General features: G+C 38.0%; 1 protein-coding gene across 1 annotated transcript in view; it reads left to right on the forward strand.

Moving 5' to 3' along the window:
• LOC104541443 (transient receptor potential cation channel subfamily M member 3-like) overlaps nucleotides 1–14,783 on the forward strand; it is a gene marked incomplete at both ends in the record, with an annotated part of 18,758 nt that extends 3,975 nt beyond the window's left edge. Inside the window, 4 exons of the mRNA XM_010185504.1 lie at nucleotides 3,680–3,854; nucleotides 12,548–12,698; nucleotides 13,275–13,474; nucleotides 14,651–14,783. Coding sequence (XP_010183806.1) covers nucleotides 3,680–3,854; nucleotides 12,548–12,698; nucleotides 13,275–13,474; nucleotides 14,651–14,783 — 659 coding nt within the window. The remainder of the gene's footprint in view (nucleotides 1–3,679; nucleotides 3,855–12,547; nucleotides 12,699–13,274; nucleotides 13,475–14,650) is intronic.
• Nucleotides 14,784–18,934: the final 4,151 nt, after the last annotated feature.

Genomic DNA, 18,934 nt, shown 5'->3' on the forward strand with positions numbered 1-18,934 from the left:
AAGGCAAAACACTGCACTATCTTCTGTTGTTTCTTTCCTGCCCCACCTGGACTATGTCCCTTCATCACGGGATCTGGTGGAGGGACACTGGGGCTTACCTAATACACAGTCTAAAACTCCTAAAAAGACAGCTACTGTCCTACTCTGCTGTGTTTTTCAGAGGTGCCATGCACAGAAAGTTTCAGAGCTGTGGTGATAGTAAAGGCAGTGTAAAAACCAGTTCAGTAATAAACAGATTGGCCCTGAATAACAAACTTCTAGTAGTCAGTATTATGGATGGCTGATAGGAGTTCAGCTTCACCAACAATATAAACATTAGTTTATTTTTCTCCTTGGGTCAACACAGAAAGGAAGTAGTTGAAATCAGCAATATAATTAAATTTCAATTCCTTTGTCATTCTCACATGTGTACAATAAGTCAAGCCTCACTCCACTTTCTGTGAAAAACAAATGCAGGAAAATCACTAGCCACTGCAGGCTCAGCACCCTTTCAGAGGTTGTTGAATTTTGCTACCAGACTACTCTGAAGGTGTGGACAACTGTTAAAGGAGGGAAGTTCTTTTATTTTATGCCTTCCTGTTACTTGATTTTCATACCTCATCCAACTTTCCATGCACTCAGCAACTCTGACACATCCACTTTACCCACACATACAATGTCCAACTGGTTTGAGTTACAGAAATTTGCCCCTCACATCTATTTTCTTGCAAGCTTATTCCCCTGTGTAATGGCCAGCCTGTTTATATCATGCACAAGCTTCCCTGGTAGTTACACCTGCTTGCTTCAGGCTGCAATGCACTCCCTTGAGTAGTTCTGTTTAAATCACATGCCCATTACCCTCCTTGGGTTCTGTCTTTTTCATTTCATGGTCTTGCAAGTACTATTCAACATTATGGAGAACATCAAGCTGGTTATACATATTTCTACAAAGTAAGACCACCACAGCTCTTTGGTTCCTCAACAGACTATACTTAACATCTGAGCTTTTATCCTGAGCTTCTATCATGAGCAAGTTGTAGACTCAGGAGGAAATATATTACTTTCTCCATCTTTCCAAAGCTAAGGAACCTAACCTGTCTCTCTTCACCTGCCTTTACACTGTATCCAGCAAAACAGTTGTAATACATCTTACCTCTGGGCACCATGAACAAGTATATAAGTGAAATTAAGCAAGGGGCAGGAATGGGCTTGACCAGCTTAAAAGCAATAGGCTAAAGCAAAGGTGAAGATAGGAGGAAGGAGCTGAGTGGACAAGTTTACTATTATCTTCTAGTTTCAGTAACAGTATATGGTTATTATAAAGTGCTTTTTCTGATCTCTGCTCAGTGACAGATTTACTTTCCTTTTATTTGGGGATGAAATAAAATCACTGTGGAATGTCAAAAGAGTCAGATGTATATCAGTTTCCTTACTGTGCGGGAATGTCTACATTTTCTTAGCTTCACTGCAAATAAAAGAGGGGAAATGGAGCCAGCCTGTTCATAAAACTGCACCAACAGTTCCTCAGTTTATCACTTTTTTTAAATAGGTGACTAATGAGTTCTTCAAAATGATTGAAATTACCATTGCCTTGTTAAAATAGCAGTTGTAATTTGACCCTACAGACCAAAGGGCCTAACACTTTGCCCGCTACAGTCAGTGGAAATTCGCTCCTATATTTCACTGGATTTCAGACTAACTACTGAGAGTTTAGGAAGATACCTAACTGAAGGAGGGAGAAGCTAATATGGAGCTTGAATAGAGAATGGCACTGAAAATCTTATTTCCTGCAACCTCAGGTCAAACCTGTGTGATTCCTGATCAAAAACATTGGAAGCATTTAATAAAGCATCTTAAATTGCCAGCAAATACTCACTGTGTTTATTTGGTTGCATGACATTTTATAATAGGTATTATATTGCATCATATCATGTTATATATTTAAAAAGTTTCATCAGAGAATAAAGGGGGAACCAGGTTTCATCTCCAAATTCATTCCCTAAAAGCAGTAAGAACTAAATGTAATTATGCAGCTTCCCCATTTCAGGATGCTCTCTGGGATACAAAGATCCGGAATTCCTCCTCAGACAGATTTTCTTGAGAGATTAATGCCCTGAATAACATAGGAATGTTGATTATTTACTTGACTTTTTTTTATATATTTTTTAAGCATTTATTTTCCTTTCATCTTCCCAGTGATTTTTTTCTTCTTTCTTTCCTGTATTTTTATGTACCTCAAGACCTTTTTTCACTTGTCCCCAGTTCCTTCTTTCAAGCTGCTTGAGTGTGTCACACCAGAGCCCTGCCCTCCAGGTGTCTTTCTCCGACAGCCTCTCTCTCAGTAAATGTGACAATATCCTTTTCTGTTTGCTTTTCTGTATCCCTCTCTTTTCTGTTAGATACTTTCCAAGTGTTAGTTTGACCTCAGGTCTCCCTCCTTGTGTTTTAAAACTGAAGAAGGACCACAGCAGTGCCAGATCTCTCTGCTGCAAATGATCTCTTCTACCAGCTCTTGTCAAGAGCAACCCTGTTCTTGAGCTACAGCAGGTCCCCCATGGAGTGTTAAGGCCACCGATTGAGGTGCAGGTTGGTTGCTTGCCTGCCTCATAGGGAAGCCAGAATGCAGCTGGGCCAGAAAATGTAGAGACTGAAGAGATTAAAACTCATTCGGTTTAGAGGAGTTTTGTTATAAGTTTTGGGCAGAGATAAAAGTTGCATCCAATCCTGTGAAAAGCAGCTCTTTCATAATAAGCCTATAAGTAAACCTGTAACTAAATGTTTTAAAGGGATCTTACCAGGGACCTTGCAGGACTCCCATTTTTTTCACATTCATTTTGGGCTATAGAGCTTCTCTTCTCTACCTCCTTGATGCCCATTGATCTGCTCTCTGGAGGGTCTTTTCTAGTACAGCTCCTCTTCCAATCTTCAGCCTCTATTCAGCACCTCCTAGGATTGCTGTCCTACTTTTTCTAGGAATATTTTGAATGGGTGGGCACTGTTTGCAAGCACTAATTAAACTCATGCATATGCTAATAAGACCATCAACAATGGAGAATAATAGAGTTGAGAGTCTGTGTTATCTGCATTTATTTCTTTTTTAATATGGCTTTTGTCAGACTCCCCCACCAAGCTGATCTATAGTCCAGCCAGTATCACAGCTTTCATTTCTCACTGGTTACCACCATGGTGTCCCTTATGTTGCAGTAACACGCTGTTCTGCTACCCGTTACTCCTTATGTTAGATGCAGCTTCCTTCCTTTGCTCCAGGACAATGACGACGAGTGAATAAAATAATCCATGTCAGCCCTTTTGTTTCAGTACAATTGCTGCTAGGTGCCTATAAACAATACATCATCTCCTGACCCATACCCAGACCAGGCTGCTGATACCAATGGACCGATATTCTTGTCTGGTGTGACCAGATGGTATCTTATATTTTCAAGCCTATTCATAACATTTAAATTGTTCTTAAAAGCAACACTGGGTAGAACCAAGGACACAATAATACTGCTTCACTACTTTGAAAATTAAATTTGTTATGTGTAAAACTGAGAATGGCTTTTCAAAATTCATTTTTTGAAAATTCTGTTTCTCACATTTACAAACTTTTTCTGCAGCATATAATAATGGGAATATAGGCAAATACGTTCTTGTCTAATTCTTGTCTCTTCTCTCTCTCTTTTCCTGTCATTACATGCAGATGATAGACATGATGTACTTTGTTATCATCATGTTGGTGGTTCTGATGAGCTTTGGTGTCGCAAGGCAGGCTATCCTCTTCCCCAATGAGGAACCTTCGTGGAAGCTGGCAAAAAACATTTTTTACATGCCGTATTGGATGATCTATGGGGAAGTGTTTGCAGACCAGATAGACCGTAAGCAAGTTTATGATTCTCATACTCCAAAGTCAGGTATCCAACTTTGATCAGATGATGTCCTATTAGATCATATATGTGTGCTCAATAAATGGCTCAGGATAGAGGAACTCCCTCATCACAGAGAATGGCCACAAAAATATTTTTTCAGCTAATATTGCGGTATCAGTTTTAGAACATGCTTCTGACATCACTTTGTAATTACTTAACCAGAAATCTGTAATGCTAAATTATCTTGTATATAAAGAATGTTTTAAATGGTTCCTTTTTACTAGATGGTGACAGGAATACCCCACTTGGTACCCACCATGAGTTTGTTGGTATATCTGGGACATAAAAAGTCACTTGTTTTTTTCTCATCCATTGGTTTGATTTTAGACCTAAATGCTTTATACGTAACTTCATACTGAGCATCAAGTCTAATAATATCGGGTTAGACCTTCAGCTCCTGCGCTTCATGAGGATCTAATCCAATGTGTTTTCTTTTCTGTTACCTACTCATTGCTACCACCTTTATGCTAAACCATGTGATGCAATTCTTAGGGAACAGTAGATCCATTATTAGAATTTTGCTTTATTTCTTTTTTGGAAGGCAAGACTGTGCTCACTAGTCCAAACAGAACAAAAGCCAGTGTTTCGTATATATCTCCTCAGGACTCATTTGGCTGGTGTTCAGGAAAATGCCAGTTTTCTATGTAAATTAAAGCTCCTGGTGCCACCTGGTGCATTACACCAAAGGAGAAGGGTGGTCATGAGAAATGATGTGGTAGATGAACAAACTAAGAATCACAATGTATCTGTAGCAAATGTTGACACGCAACTGATATTCTTCATTCCTACTTAAACATGAGTAAGCCTTGGCTGCATTTAGAAGCGAGTATCATCTTTTCCAGTAGCAGAGGGCGCCCATTAAAGCTCTATTTAGGATATTCCTTTTTATCCTATGTACCAACTTAGGAAAAGTCAGTGTACTCATAATTTACCTTCTGCTTGTTCAATATTAATCAAGTTTCAATGGAAAAAAAGGTGCTGATTTTTACTGAGATGGTTAAGGTTACAAATGTATCCATATTATGAATAATTCCCCTAATTTACAGAGTTACAGACAGACAGATGTATATATATCACATGGCAGATATTTCAGCAGTTCCATCTTCATTTCTGCTTCCTGGTTAGCCCAGAATCCTTACAGATGAAATCTCTTTTTTATATTTACTTCCCCACTTTGTTTTCAGAAGTAGCGTTGCATGCAAGGAAGTAAACAAATACCGAAAGTCACACAGCTTCTCACAACGTTTTATCCAATTCCCTCATCTTTATCCTTTTCCCTTTTCTTTTTTTTTTTCAAATTCATTTCATTTCAAAGGCATAATAACTGGGAGTATAAAACTTCATCTTGCTCCAAAACCATAATAGATAGATAAAGGTTTATTCCATTAAACTATGACTTTCTTCCACAAGCAGAATTCTGTCTGTCCCTCTACAAGTGGCCGTTTATTGATGTTATATTAAGTAACTACCATAGTGCAACAAACATGGCAACTGGCTGAATAAAAAGTTATTGGTATTTTTTTTAACGAAGTGCTGATTATAGTTTAGAACCCCGAAACCTGAGAAACTAAAGTGTCTTTGGATGAAGCATGTTTTTTAAATATGAAAAGAGGGTGGCAGGCTCCATACCCTTGCATGAGGATTGAGGGGTAGTCTTGTGTGTTACTCCAATGCCCAGCTTTTAAACTTTGGAAAAAGATGCAGCATAATTGCATCTAAGCATGAGGCTTAGAGAAGGCAAAATTCCTGATGGTTTCAACTCCAGCTGTAAGCATAGACTTGTTGTTCTCTCTGTGTCAAGGAAACTAGGAGGTGCAGCAGAAGTGGTGATGCCAAAACAAAAAGCAGGACCTAGTTCCTCCTTCCTGAGAGACAGATGATGCAGAGAATTAGAATCTGCCACTTTTTCAGCACAAAATACATGCAATATGTCATGTCTGTCTGAGACTTGGTTGTCTCAAAAATGTTACCTCTGAAATAGAATAGGAACATGAGAAAATGGTTGGTGATGTTGTTATGCAATCAAAATGACCTGATTGGCACCCAAAAGGTTTTACTAGTATACTTACATTTTTTTCACTATTTCGAAATTTTTGTTATATGTATTTTCCTAGTTGTTCTAAGCTAAATCAGCCACTGTATTCATGTTAGAGTACTACAGTGTTTGTACTTTCTCAAATAAGGTAAACACATTCTAAAATTGTTATGCTACATCTAAACTGCAATTGAATTTTATATCTTGAAGCAGAATTTTTTATTAATATTATTTTAGCAAACCAAAAGGGTTTCTTTGTAGTTTTCTTTATATTTTTGTTTTTTAATATTGCAACGCTATTTCCAAGTTTGAGATTCAAGAAAAATGCTGGTCTTGGAACTGCAAATACATTTGAGCCATGCTTCTAGAGATTATCCTAGTGTCTGAGAAATATACAAAAAAAAAGCATGCTACTCTAAAATTTCTAACTTACTTTTCTTTTTTTTTTTCATTTTCTGTTGATCTGTGAAGCATGCTATTAAGGCTGACCAGCTACAATGTCTGGATCCATCTCATCAGCTGGCAGCCTGTCCATCCAGTGGGTCTACTCTGATTTTTATGTCAGCACACTGCACTCTTAAAACACTAGCTAAATGCCTCGCTCTAAATAGTGCATGTTGTATACATTTAGATTTTTACCCTTAATTTCTGTATTCGTTTCATTTTTTAAGTACATATGTTAACTGGAGTGTGCATTAGTGTCCTGTTGGCTTGTGATCTCATCATCAACTCAGAAGTGGGGACAGAATCACATCCTCACTTCTGGGAGTATTAATACACTTTTCAGTGGTGGTGTTTCTTATCAGTGATGTACATAAATATCATATTCCTACAAATTCCTGACCCTCAACCAATTGCAAAGGGGGAAAAAAAAACAACCCACAAAAAAACACTGCAGAGTAAATCTTTTAGAACTTTGTACAAATTTTCATGTAAATTCAACAAAAAGAGCAAAACTCAAAACTAGTCTCAAAAACTAGTTACTCTCAGACTGACAGCTCATCACAGCCAGGTTAGGAAGGAGGAGGAAGGAGGATCCAGGTCAGGGAACCAGTGGTGGTGTATGCTTTTGGGCTGCCTTTCCTAATCCAGATGAGCCTTGTGCTGCCCGATGGGATCTGTGGGGCAGCAACCAGCAGCTTAGCTGCTTTAGTGAATGTCTGTCTGGAAAAAAATCCACAAATGCTGTAAAATCTCTCCCTCGGTTCACCTCATTTACTTCAGCACTGTTGCTGCCAATTTTAGCCAAAAAATTCACAACACAGTTGTTACATGCAAAGAATTTGGTTTTCACCTTACCAAGCTATCTTCTCCTCCAGAATACAATGGACACAGAAGCACATACAAAATGATGAAGAGGAAAGGATTATCCAAAGAATTAGTTTGATTGGTAAAAAAAATCTAGATGACAAAAATAGCAGCATGAGAAATGGCAGTCACCTGTAGAAAATCAGCAGTAGACCTCACATTTTCCTATGCTCAGAAGGCAAAACAACTGAAAGTACTGTTAGCCAACATACATTTGGGGTTTTTGGTTTGGGCTGGTTTTCAGATTTGCCTGATGTCTCACATGTCAGATTTGCATCTGGATTTTTTTTCTAGCTGACAGTATTTGAAGTGCCATCTGAAATCTGAAGATCAGTCTGAGTTGTGTTTGTTCTTTGTGCTTACTGTCTTATTGGAAAAACCTGCATAGTTTAAGATAACAAGATGAGGCCTCCTTCTCTTTCACTTGTATAGGAGGAATGCCAGGTAACCAGAATGCAGTTATTTTGGAAGATGAAAGATGATTATACACAGGTTTTAACTATCCAATGAACTCAAGAGGAACGTATAATCACTACAAAAGACTTCTTCAGAATTCTTGAAAATTCTTAATCTGTTTGTTAGATTTAATTTTTTAAATTACTGAAGATTTCTTAGTGTAAATGAAAAAAACTTTTTTTTTTTCATCTGTATTACAGCTCTGCAGCACCAGCAATATTTTTAGCATTGTTAGACAAAGGCACAGGATAAAATTTGGGCACAGCCTACCCACCATTTTGAAAGTCTCTCTTTGAAAGTTGTAGTAGTATTCCCCTTCCTAGCTCTCCTCTGAGTTTATATGTTGGGTTCTATTTGGTTGGATATTTTTAATGTGGCAAGGAGGAGGAGGGAGAAAGCACTGCAGAGAACAAAAAAAATACAGCGATTTACTATAAATTATTATTAAAATACCAGCAGATTGGAGAACTGCTTTGAAGTCATTTTCAATGTGGCTGAGGGCAAGAAACAACATGTAAGGTCACAGTGCTATAGTTAAAGCAACTTTTTTGAAGTAATGAGACACTGTTCAATTCCCTGAATGTTTCTGCTGATGAACAGAGCAATGATGCGAGATTCAGAGTTTCCAGAGTTCAGTATTTTCTCTGTCAGTGTAGAAGTGGACAGCCTTAGGCAGCTCACTTAGCTTTTTTTCAGTATTTGCCAACCTGGCAAGCTGGTAAGGTTGCTTAGACATTTGCTTTAAAAAATCACATCCTTTGGGTTCAGCACAGATCAAAACTGGAAGGTGCCTATATACTCATAAACAGGATTATGAAAGTGCATTTACAGACTGGAAAAAAAAAAAAAGAGGCCTGTTAGCTAGTTGATACACACTTATGAGTGTCCTTATTCTTTAGAATTGTGATCATGTGAATCCATTCCACAGTTTATGTTTTCAAAGAAATCAACTTGTAGTATAAAAGTGGTATCCATTTGTACATGAGAAGTTTTCAAAAAAGGCAAAAAACTAACGAACTGTAACAAACTGTTCAGTTGTGCACTTTCCTCTCTCCAATATTCCCACAACTACTTTGGAAGGGTGCAGGTGGAGGAGGACTCATGACACAGAAATTTGCAAGTGTTTTTTCCTAAGCTCTCCACCCAATACACAGTAAAAACGAGCAGTGCCCCTGTCATGACAGTAATTACAGCAGGGAAACAAATTCTTTCCAAACTCTGCTGCCACTTTAGGCCTGAAAGACACAGAGATGTGGGTTTCTGCTGTTTGCTTTGCAGCCATTTGCTGCCCCAGAAAGAGGAAGGGACAGGTATGTAGCAGGAAAGGTCCATACAGGAAACTGTAAACGGGAGCCAGGAAGAAAAAATAAGCACAAGAGGAGAGTGCAGAAAAGGAAATGAAAGATGCAAAAAATATGTACATCCACAGATGTGAGGATACTGTGTTTGAAAACTGATTGAAGTTAATGCATGTAATTGAAATTAAAATTCCAGCCAATTATTATTTTCTAAAGCCTGAGTTCAGGCCTTAATGTCCTACCTTTATCCAATGCCCTATAGGTGTCAGACTACCTGGGTTTTTCAGTTACCTGAAATATGCACATAGTTATACTAACAGAATTTACTTCAGCAAAACATGTCACTAGAATTAAGTACCCTATGTATTTTTTGCTAAAGCAAGTCTGTAATGTAAAAAGATATGTTTTCAAACATGTTAAAATTGTGCTTTGAAAAAGTTTGTCACTGCAATATGTTACTGCATGTACTACAGAATTTACTGCATTTCTAAAAGCGTAATTAAAATGGTCAGACAGTATTATACACAAAAAGCAGGTGCAGATCCCTCAGAGATGAGGCACCACACTCAGCAAGTGAAAGCTCTGGCTCTATGGGATGCATAGTGTTACCACAGTAGGAGCACTGGGACTCCGATGCTGATCAAATGGGGACCCAACACAGTGCAGCCCTGCTCAGGAGTGAAGATCTAGGGAAAGCACTGCAGGGATGGAGAATAAAAATTGCACTGATTAACATATCTTGCATATGTAATGTCCTGTTTTGCTCATTAGCCAACTGATATAATGCAGATGCTGCTGTCCAGATTCCAAAATCTGTAGCTGGCCTTCAAAGGGAGGGGGGAGTGAACCACCCCAGGTTATCCGAACAAGGAGATAAAACATGCTTGGGACTGTATATACTCAGATGGGGGAGGTGAATTGTCCCGGGTCACCACAACAAAGTCTTCTCATGCCCTACAAACAGAATTCTAATTCTTAAATGTAAACAAGTATCTTCATTATCTAAAAATAATATCATTGCTACATTTAACCTCCCACCAGATACCTCTGTCCATTTTCAGAGACAGAGAAAATTGTGTTTCTGGTTTTCTGGCAGTAATTGTTTTAAACAAACCTATTATTTAGTAGTGGGGGGGGGGAACAAAACAACTTTTAAATTAATGTTATAATTTAAAGATGCAATATGATGTTAATTTCAGTGATGTGCAGTGGAACACAGGCTTTTGCATTTTGGACACACATCACACATTTTTTCATGGACCTGAAGATGTGATGATTAAATGGTAGCTTAGTTCTCCACAAAATAAGGCATAAGATTAGTATTCCCTTGTTATTTAAAAACTGTTCCCACATCAGAACATGCAAAAGAGAAAAATATTTGAAACCTTCAAGTCAAGCTGAACATCTATTCATGTATAGAATAGACTATGGGAGCTTGTCTATGTAGGAAGTCTAGTTTGGCTGTCACTATGCATTATAATGACAGGAATGCTTTAATGGTATTCTAAATGCTCTGTTGCAGACAAATAAAGCTGGAGATATATTTTTTGCCTTGAAAGTTGTCAAAGATTTTTTTTAAGATTAAATTCTCTTTTTAATAGAAAAAAATGAGATAATAGAATTGTAACAAGACTTTGAGCTGAGATTTTTCTCTCATTGATCTAAGGTTTAAAATATACTTTTTAAAAATGTCTCTCATTGCTACAAAAGACATTAATTGTTCTGTTCTTTAGCACACAAAAGGACAACAGGTTTCATCAACTGATAGAGTGATTGTTCCGTTACTGATGAAATCGTTATGGGTTTCAGTGTTGTGTTGTGTTGGACTTTGTAACTCCGAATCAACACGTAAGCAAGTTAGTGTTTCCACACCAGGAGAAATGTAAGTCTTGCATTGAGTACTGATACCAAGAGATACTGAATGTCCCAATTTCTGATGGGTGAAGGCTGAGTGCATACAGCCCCACACTCACAGCAGCTCACAGATGGCATTTTGAATGTTTAAATGAAACTGTTGCTTGGAACAGAGCGAGGAGCATGAAATCAGCACTAACTTAAGCATTCTGCAAAGTAATGCTTTCTGAGAAATGAAGAATTGCATGCTCTCAGCCTGTTCCACTAATAAAATGTATTTTTATAAGTAGGAAGAACTAGTGACACTGTGGGTCCAGACACAACAAAGCGGCTTGTAATAGTAGTACTGCTTGTATTTGGGTTGGCCATTTATTTTTCCATGAGTTTAATATCCTGGGAGAAGTCATGTTTGAAGCCAATGTATTCTTCTGTCTTGCAGGGCTAAATTATTTCGGCATGTAGTAGTCTAACAGCTATATGTAGTGCCCAAAACCAGGTACCCAGATCACATATCATATGGTTGCCAGTATAGATACCCACAGTTGAATCGCATGCCCTGTGAACCAAGATCAGGAGGACCTTTCTGAGAAGTAATACCTGGTATTGGAAATCATGGATTTGTTGACACAAGGTGGAATTTTACAGAACATATGGGATTGACAAACCTTGTCATCCATGATGTCAGGGGTAAACTCTCTTTGGTATCAACAGGAGCAGAACCAGTGCTGAGCACTTTGAAAATTCCTCACTTAAACTTCTTTTGGATGGGGACAAGTGGAAGGTAGCAGTAGTGCTGTGCAAAATTTACTAAGGTGGTCTGTATATGTAAGCCATTTCTTCAATTTTCTTGAAGAGCTGATTAGAGACATACTTAGGACCGCCAGGACTGAGGCTCAAAAGACATCAACTGAACCTACACTTGCAAATGCAGATCACCTATACACATGAAGGCGTGTTAAAAAATAAGTATGGAAAACTATTTCACAATGTTTTCTCTCCTCCACCTCAGTTCTATGATATTAATACAGAGAACATTTTGGTTCCAAAGCACTTGGAGAAGAAACAGGTGACAGCTTTGCTTCCTATATGTCCTTTTACTTGGTACAGTAAAAATCTGGTAATCTCCCTCACTGTTTCCAGGCATGCAGTCAAAAGTCCTGAAAAGCAGAGGGTCATTACGAATACATCCCAGGGAGGCTCCGAGCAGTACAATGCACAACAATAAATGTCTACTCTTTAATTTACTTTCATGTACTTATTTTGCCTTATGCTATTTATCATATCCCACTCTATCAATCAAAAAAGACCTAACTTTCAACATTAAAAAATAATACCTAAGCTTTTTCCAGGATTAAACACTTTGATTATTTTATTTGCACAGCTGCTAATCACTACCCAAGTACTATGACTTTTTAGCTATATGGAACCAGGCAGCTTACTCACACCAGGCATGTCTTTTGCAGTTTCTGGGGGGGATATCTTGATATTCATGGCAAATAACACACTGTAACAAGAACCACAGCTTGTAAAATCTGCAATGGCAAATGCAAACTTCTTGGGGGAGCACCAGGGACACTGTTATTTGGAAGATATTTCTTTGGCAGGTAGATCAGTTTTAAGTATTTCTGTAAAAAGCATTGAAAAATTAAGATTTGTTCCTATTTTGCATTGTTTTGCATTTTTGTTCCCAGCTCCTTGTGGTCAAAATGAAACCAGAGAAGATGGCAAAATAATCCAGCTACCTCCCTGCAAGACAGGAGCATGGATCGTTCCTGCCATCATGGCCTGTTACCTCTTGGTTGCAAACATCCTTTTGGTGAACCTCCTCATTGCTGTTTTCAAGTGAGTGACACATTGCAAAGTGTGGACCTGGGGAGATGGACATTAGTCAGAACCTAAGGCAGCTGCTAAGCTGAAGACTTTGGCTGAGAGTCATTTTAAGAGGATGTGCAAGTGAGAGAGAAAGAGACAGTAGCTTGTCTACAGGGAATGAGGGAAATGCCAAGTTGTTCACATTGTCCTGTTTCCAAGGACAGACACCCATTGGGAGTCAGGACAGAGAAGCCAAAAAAATTGAAGTTAATGTATGGCATCACTCATTCCCAATATGGAAAAACAAGAATAAAAATACTGTCCTGTTTCATCAGGTTGTTGTAAGACTCAGTGGTTATGCAGAGCAGATGTAGCCATAAAAGCAGCATATTATAAAAGTAAGATACTTTTGAAATGGCTGATTGCAACTGTGTTTTGCTGAAGCACAAACATTAATTTCTTTTTGTTCTTCTTCCTCTTTTTCCAACAAGGAAACATTTGCCACTCTTGGTGAAATGTGTCTAGTTAAGGTGCTGTCATATCATCTGTGGCAAAGAATCCAAAATAATTTCAGTCTGACGTTATTTTCCTCTTCTCACCTTCTAGCAATACATTTTTTGAAGTCAAATCCATATCAAACCAAGTATGGAAGTTTCAAAGATACCAGCTAATCATGACATTTCATGAAAGACCTGTTCTCCCACCACCTCTGATAATTTTCAGTCATATGACTATGATATTCCAACACCTCTGCTGCAGATGGCGGAAGCATGAAAGCGACCCAGATGAGAGAGACTACGGATTAAGTAAGTCTTAGACAATTTACAGAATGGGACCTTCCAGTGCCATTGGTAATATCTAGTGTTGAACATAAAAGAAGGTAAAGTCCAGGATCTCAATAATCTTTCCAGCAGAGAACTACTTTTAACTGCAAAATTTTTACCTGAATTAGTTAGTTTTATCTGCATTATCCAATCCCTTAGTTCTCCTCTGAACATTAGTAAGGCTATGTTTTTCTGGGACTTTTAGGGGTTATTCCCCACTTGTGTTCCTTCAAAGCACTGGCGTTTGTTTTGCTGTTGCTAGAGGTCTGTTATTTCTTACAGTCCATCACACTTCCAGATCTCAGTTTTGTTTCTGAAAATAAAAGTCTTTTTTTCTTGAGCAAACAGCACATACTTTAACCCAAAACACTTTTTTCCCCAGATAAGCTGAGAGATGGTGAGAAGATGTATGTGTGTAAATACATATTCTCTCCTTGACACAGATTCAAACTGGAGGAGTGGTTTCTCCACACACTTGACTATCAACTGAAAAACCTGTCAGATTATTTTAATAACCCTTTTCCTCTTCTTCTCTACCTAGTTCTTCAAAGTAGATCTCCACCTCCCCCATTATATATGCCAAAGGCAGGTAACTAAGGGATGTGCATCTCTTTCCAACGTTAGCCCTTGCCACAGCCCACTTCTCCATGAGGAGGGAGCTGGAGCCATTTGCTGGCACTGGAGATGCAAGCGCAACCATAGTGTTCTTCTCCCACTCACACCACAGAGTTTGCCTCAGCCCTTGCTGCTGCCTGCAAATGTCAGCTCTTGCCATGACAAATTAGACCCTCTGTACTCTCAGGCTCCTTTCCTATCAGCCTGCTAATTAGATTATATTTGTGTAAGGTTACAGGTGGGCTTTGGCTCCCACTGGCTCCCCAGGACCTGACCAGCACCTGTGTTTAAATCTCATGCAATCAAAACACATTCATGTTTGCTCAGTATTTGTCTGCTTAAGTGTTTCTGTCTCCAGTATCATATATCATTGAAGCCACTAATTTGGCAAGTAACTGCATCTGTCTGCCTTCATACCAAAATGCCAGATAAATTTGAAGCCTGCTTTTATACGCTTAGTCCATGAATTCCACAGTAAGAATAATGTAGTTCATTTCATGTGTTAAACTTTGCCAAATTCACATTTTTCCACTGTTTCCACAGAACTTTTCATAACTGAGGATGAACTGAAAAAAGTCCATGATTTTGAAGAACAGTGCATAGAAGAATATTTTAGAGAAAAGGATGACAGATTCAATTCCTCCAATGATGAAAGAATCCGTGTCACTTCAGAAAGGTGCACTTTTTTTATTTGTTCTCTCATAATTTGATCTGGATATGTATTTCTGTTGCCATTATCACTCCTACTTTCTTTCTCTTGAAGAGGGAAACATTTGAGGTATTTTTTAATAAGACTTAACTAAAAAGTAGAGTGATAAAAGGTGATTAATTTCTTTTTTTAATTTTTTTTTGCTAAAGCTAATGTTCCTCCAGGTTTTGAAAAGTATGAATCTTTTAACCAGTTGTATTACAACACAACTGACTTACTGAGAAACACAAAATATTCTTGCATTTCAGTTCTTAAAGTAAAACTTTAGGTCACAAGTGGTCAGAACACAACAGCAGAGTAAATGAGAGTTCCTCAATGAAAACTACAGCTCTAGCACTAACCTATTAGCCATTCAGGTAAAGGTTATCTGCTCTGGTGCTCCTAGGCTTTCATCACACAGCAGATGAGCAACAGTTAAATTTTGAGAACAGTTTGTTGTTTGATTCATAGCACTGTTACCAATAAATATTTTAGGGCAATATCCTGTCAAATATTCATAAAACTTAAGAACCACTGAATACTCCATTCCCTGAATAGTCCACTTTAACCTGAATAACAGAGGTCAAGCAAGCTGTCATTGTAATCAATTACACAGATACAACACTTTTCTCCTTATACGTAATCTTGTAGCACTTGCCCTGATGTAGCTATGCCTAAAATATGTTTTTTATAGGCAAGGAAATACTTTTAATTTTAACTTTTAATTAAAATAAATCTATCTCACAGTGAGATTAGCAGATATAACATCCTTTAATAATCTGCATTACTGAAAACAGCACTCTTAAAACATTTGGAAAATTATATTAAAAGGAAGTATGGTAAGACATGGAATTACATTCTTGTAAAGAAAGTAGTCCAGCTCTACTTGGTCTGGTAGAGACAAATGAATGAATTGATAGAAGTCTGTATAATTATGAGTGTAAGGAGAGGATGAGTAGAAATAAATTGCTGTCTCTCCCAGAACAAGATATAGCAGAGCAACAGATTAATCTAGCAGGAGCCCAGGATCAACCTAAACAAAACTAGGCGACTTTTTCATGCATTATGGAACACAGTAAATTCTTGAAAGCTGATGAGGTCTAAAAGAAGCTGATGGTGTCAGGTAAAAGTCTACCCTGGTTCAGAGACTAGACAAGCTTATGGAAGAGAAATCCAGTGAGTCCTGCTAAATACCTGGAGATCATATTGAGCCCATGAAGTTCCAGGGCAGAAAATGTTCAGAGACTGAAGAATATATCCTGCAAATGAATAATTAAGTTCTCTCTGAAGACCTTCCATTTGCAGGAAGCTGAGAATGCCTTGCTCTGAGGCTCAGCCTAGGTGAGACACAGAGGCAGGATAGGAGCGCAGGAAAACAAAAGAACAAGATATCTTGTTTCTTGCTGCATTGCCTTGGGTGTAAATGAACAATTTCAGCTAAGCAGTCAGTATCTGTGCTGGGTCAGGACCATAGCACCTCGTCTGATTCACCCACAAGATGCAGTTTATACTCTCACTTTGAAATAGTCCACCCTGGCATCCTGTGGGCCCTGTCTTGGTTCTGCAGTGACCTTACTTCTCTTGTAACAAAGAACACCACAGAGGTCTCTAGACTTGATGTCACCTCTCCTTTACCTGATCCTTTCACATTCAGAAATTAAAAACATGAAATGACACTTGGTGTTTGTCCTTCCCTGACCCCACGTACTAAATAATTCGGACAAGTTGGTCTCTAGCTACTGTCTCACAAACACACATGGAAGTAGCAGCAGGATAGTAATACACATCAGAAAAATTGATTGATTAAGCAAAAAAATACAAAGCAGTACAAAGCTGCAAAGTGTTTTCTTTAACCGCATTTATCAGGTTAGGCAAATCTTGGTGAATCTCCTAGATTTATAGTCTGCAGTGCAATTGCACTTGTGAATGAAGACATAGATACCTTGATTTCAGAGATGGCATGCTAAAGTGCATAGAAATGGGTTTGGATTGGTAAAAGGGCTGCTGATGAGCCTACCAGATCCAGCCACACATGCAGAGTGGCAGTAGAAAAGGTCTGTGAATCTGGCAGCATCTCTCTGTGATCACAAAGAGTGAAGTGGTCTTGGGCTCCAGAGAGGAGTGCAGCCAGGACAACCACATCTGGGAAAACTTGCTGGCCTCTTGCATCAGAAACGCTTTACCAAAGGATGTTAGGCAAAGTACAAATATTGAGAACTGTGGCCTATGTTTTATTTACACAAAAACATTCCACCGTCATCTATAACATCCGGGGTGAATACCACTGTAAGTGGCTTTCAGTGTCTACAATCTTTGCTGCAGTTGAAAAGGATTTTGAAGATAGCAATGATGCCTTAAAAATGAACATAGGTCCACAAAGAGAGTTGTGAACCTAATTCTAACATTCAATTAAGAGCTCTAATTCTGAAAAGAGTGCCTTACTCGCATTAAATCATTGCTTCAATTAAATTATTGATGAACTGATGTGTAAAGGTTAAAAACAAATATAACCAAAATGAATGCCAGCAAAAGCCATCACCTCTGAATTCATAATTAAAAAGACTCATCACAGGTAATAAAAAAGTCTTTTCCAGTTTCCTAGTTCTGACCTTGTTTTCTTCCTGGTTAGTGAATATTGCTCCCAGATAGCCCATGTTTTTTTCACTATTAGAAATTTTCGAGCTCCAGCAGAACATACTTGATGCACATTTTACATACAGCCTCCTCTTTTTTTGTTCTCAATCCCATCTGTTACCATGGCTTGGCATCATACACTGGATAAATCTTGCTGTAAGGAAAAGCAGAGGTGTAATAGAGACATCATACTTGGATATTGTGAGGTTTGCCAAAAAGTTTATACTATCTCCAATGCACGTGGGAAAAAACCCAAAATGAAACTTAGGCATTCTTATTTTAAAATAATGTTATATTTCAAAAATGTCCCTGAAGGAAGTACAGCTCTACTTGTCTCTTCATTGAGTGCAAGGTCATCCAACAATACAGAAAAATAGAAAGTTGCACTTATTAAAACATTTTAAGGACCAGATTAAGACTGTATTTCTCCAGAACATATCCTCTTATGTCCACAATGTCTACCTGATGCGATTTTATCTTGTTTCTAGTAGGATTAACCCCTGAGCATAGCTCTATTCTGTATGCTGAATGATTGCAGAACTGAACATCACACTAATGTAAGAGAATATAATGAATTAAAAGAATAAATATTTCCTTAAAAATCTGGGAGTGACCATATGTAACATATATTACAAAAGGTGACTAAATTCAGCTAGTAGCTTTTAGCTCGGAGGAAATCATCATCACTCAAGATTTCTTTTTGTGAATAAAATTATATAGTTAGAGCTTATCTAGTGTAACTACATATATGTACTTCTCAGTTATCTATGCACATCTCTGGTTACCCTTGATTTCTGTATTCAGACTGCACTGTCCTTATCTTGTTGGCTTTCTATATAAATTTCCTACTACTATTGGTACAATCACATCTGTGATTACTTTCATAGCAACCAACAGACCATGTAACTCAAAAGTTTGCCTTTGTCTTGGCCAGCAATACCACCAGTCTTACATTCTGTGCCTTTGGCAGTAGCTAATAGATCAAGTTCAGGGAAGGGAGGACAAATATATGAATGTGTACCAGCAAAGTATGACTCTAGATTCTTCTTGGGATGCATTATTTGTGTTCAGTAGCATTCCATAGCCTTAACGTGAATGCAGGATGCAAAACTTATCTCATTATGGACAATTCTACTCATATTCCAGATACAAATATGTAAACAAGTGCAATAATTTGATTGGCTATGTTTGTATTGAAAATTATTTCACTTATATACAACTCTCAAAGCAAGCAAAAAAACCCTTCAAACCCAAAAACTATCCAGTTAGCTTCACAGAATGTCATAAATTAATTGTTCCGTATGTCTGATATGAAATTATGTCCCATGCTTGCAATAACATTCTCTGTTTTGTTGGAGAAGTTCACAGAACTAAAGGTAGACTGGTGCCTAAATGATGAGTAGAATGAGTCTCCTTGAAAATACAGGTTCATTTCTTATTATCTCACTGATTACTTATCATTCATCTACTGAAGTGTGATGACAGCAATACATCTGCTGCTTCAC

The sequence above is a fragment of the Mesitornis unicolor genome, unplaced genomic scaffold, assembly GCF_000695765.1.
Source record: "Mesitornis unicolor isolate BGI_N332 unplaced genomic scaffold, ASM69576v1 scaffold14455, whole genome shotgun sequence".
NCBI lineage: Eukaryota > Metazoa > Chordata > Aves > Mesitornithiformes > Mesitornithidae > Mesitornis > Mesitornis unicolor.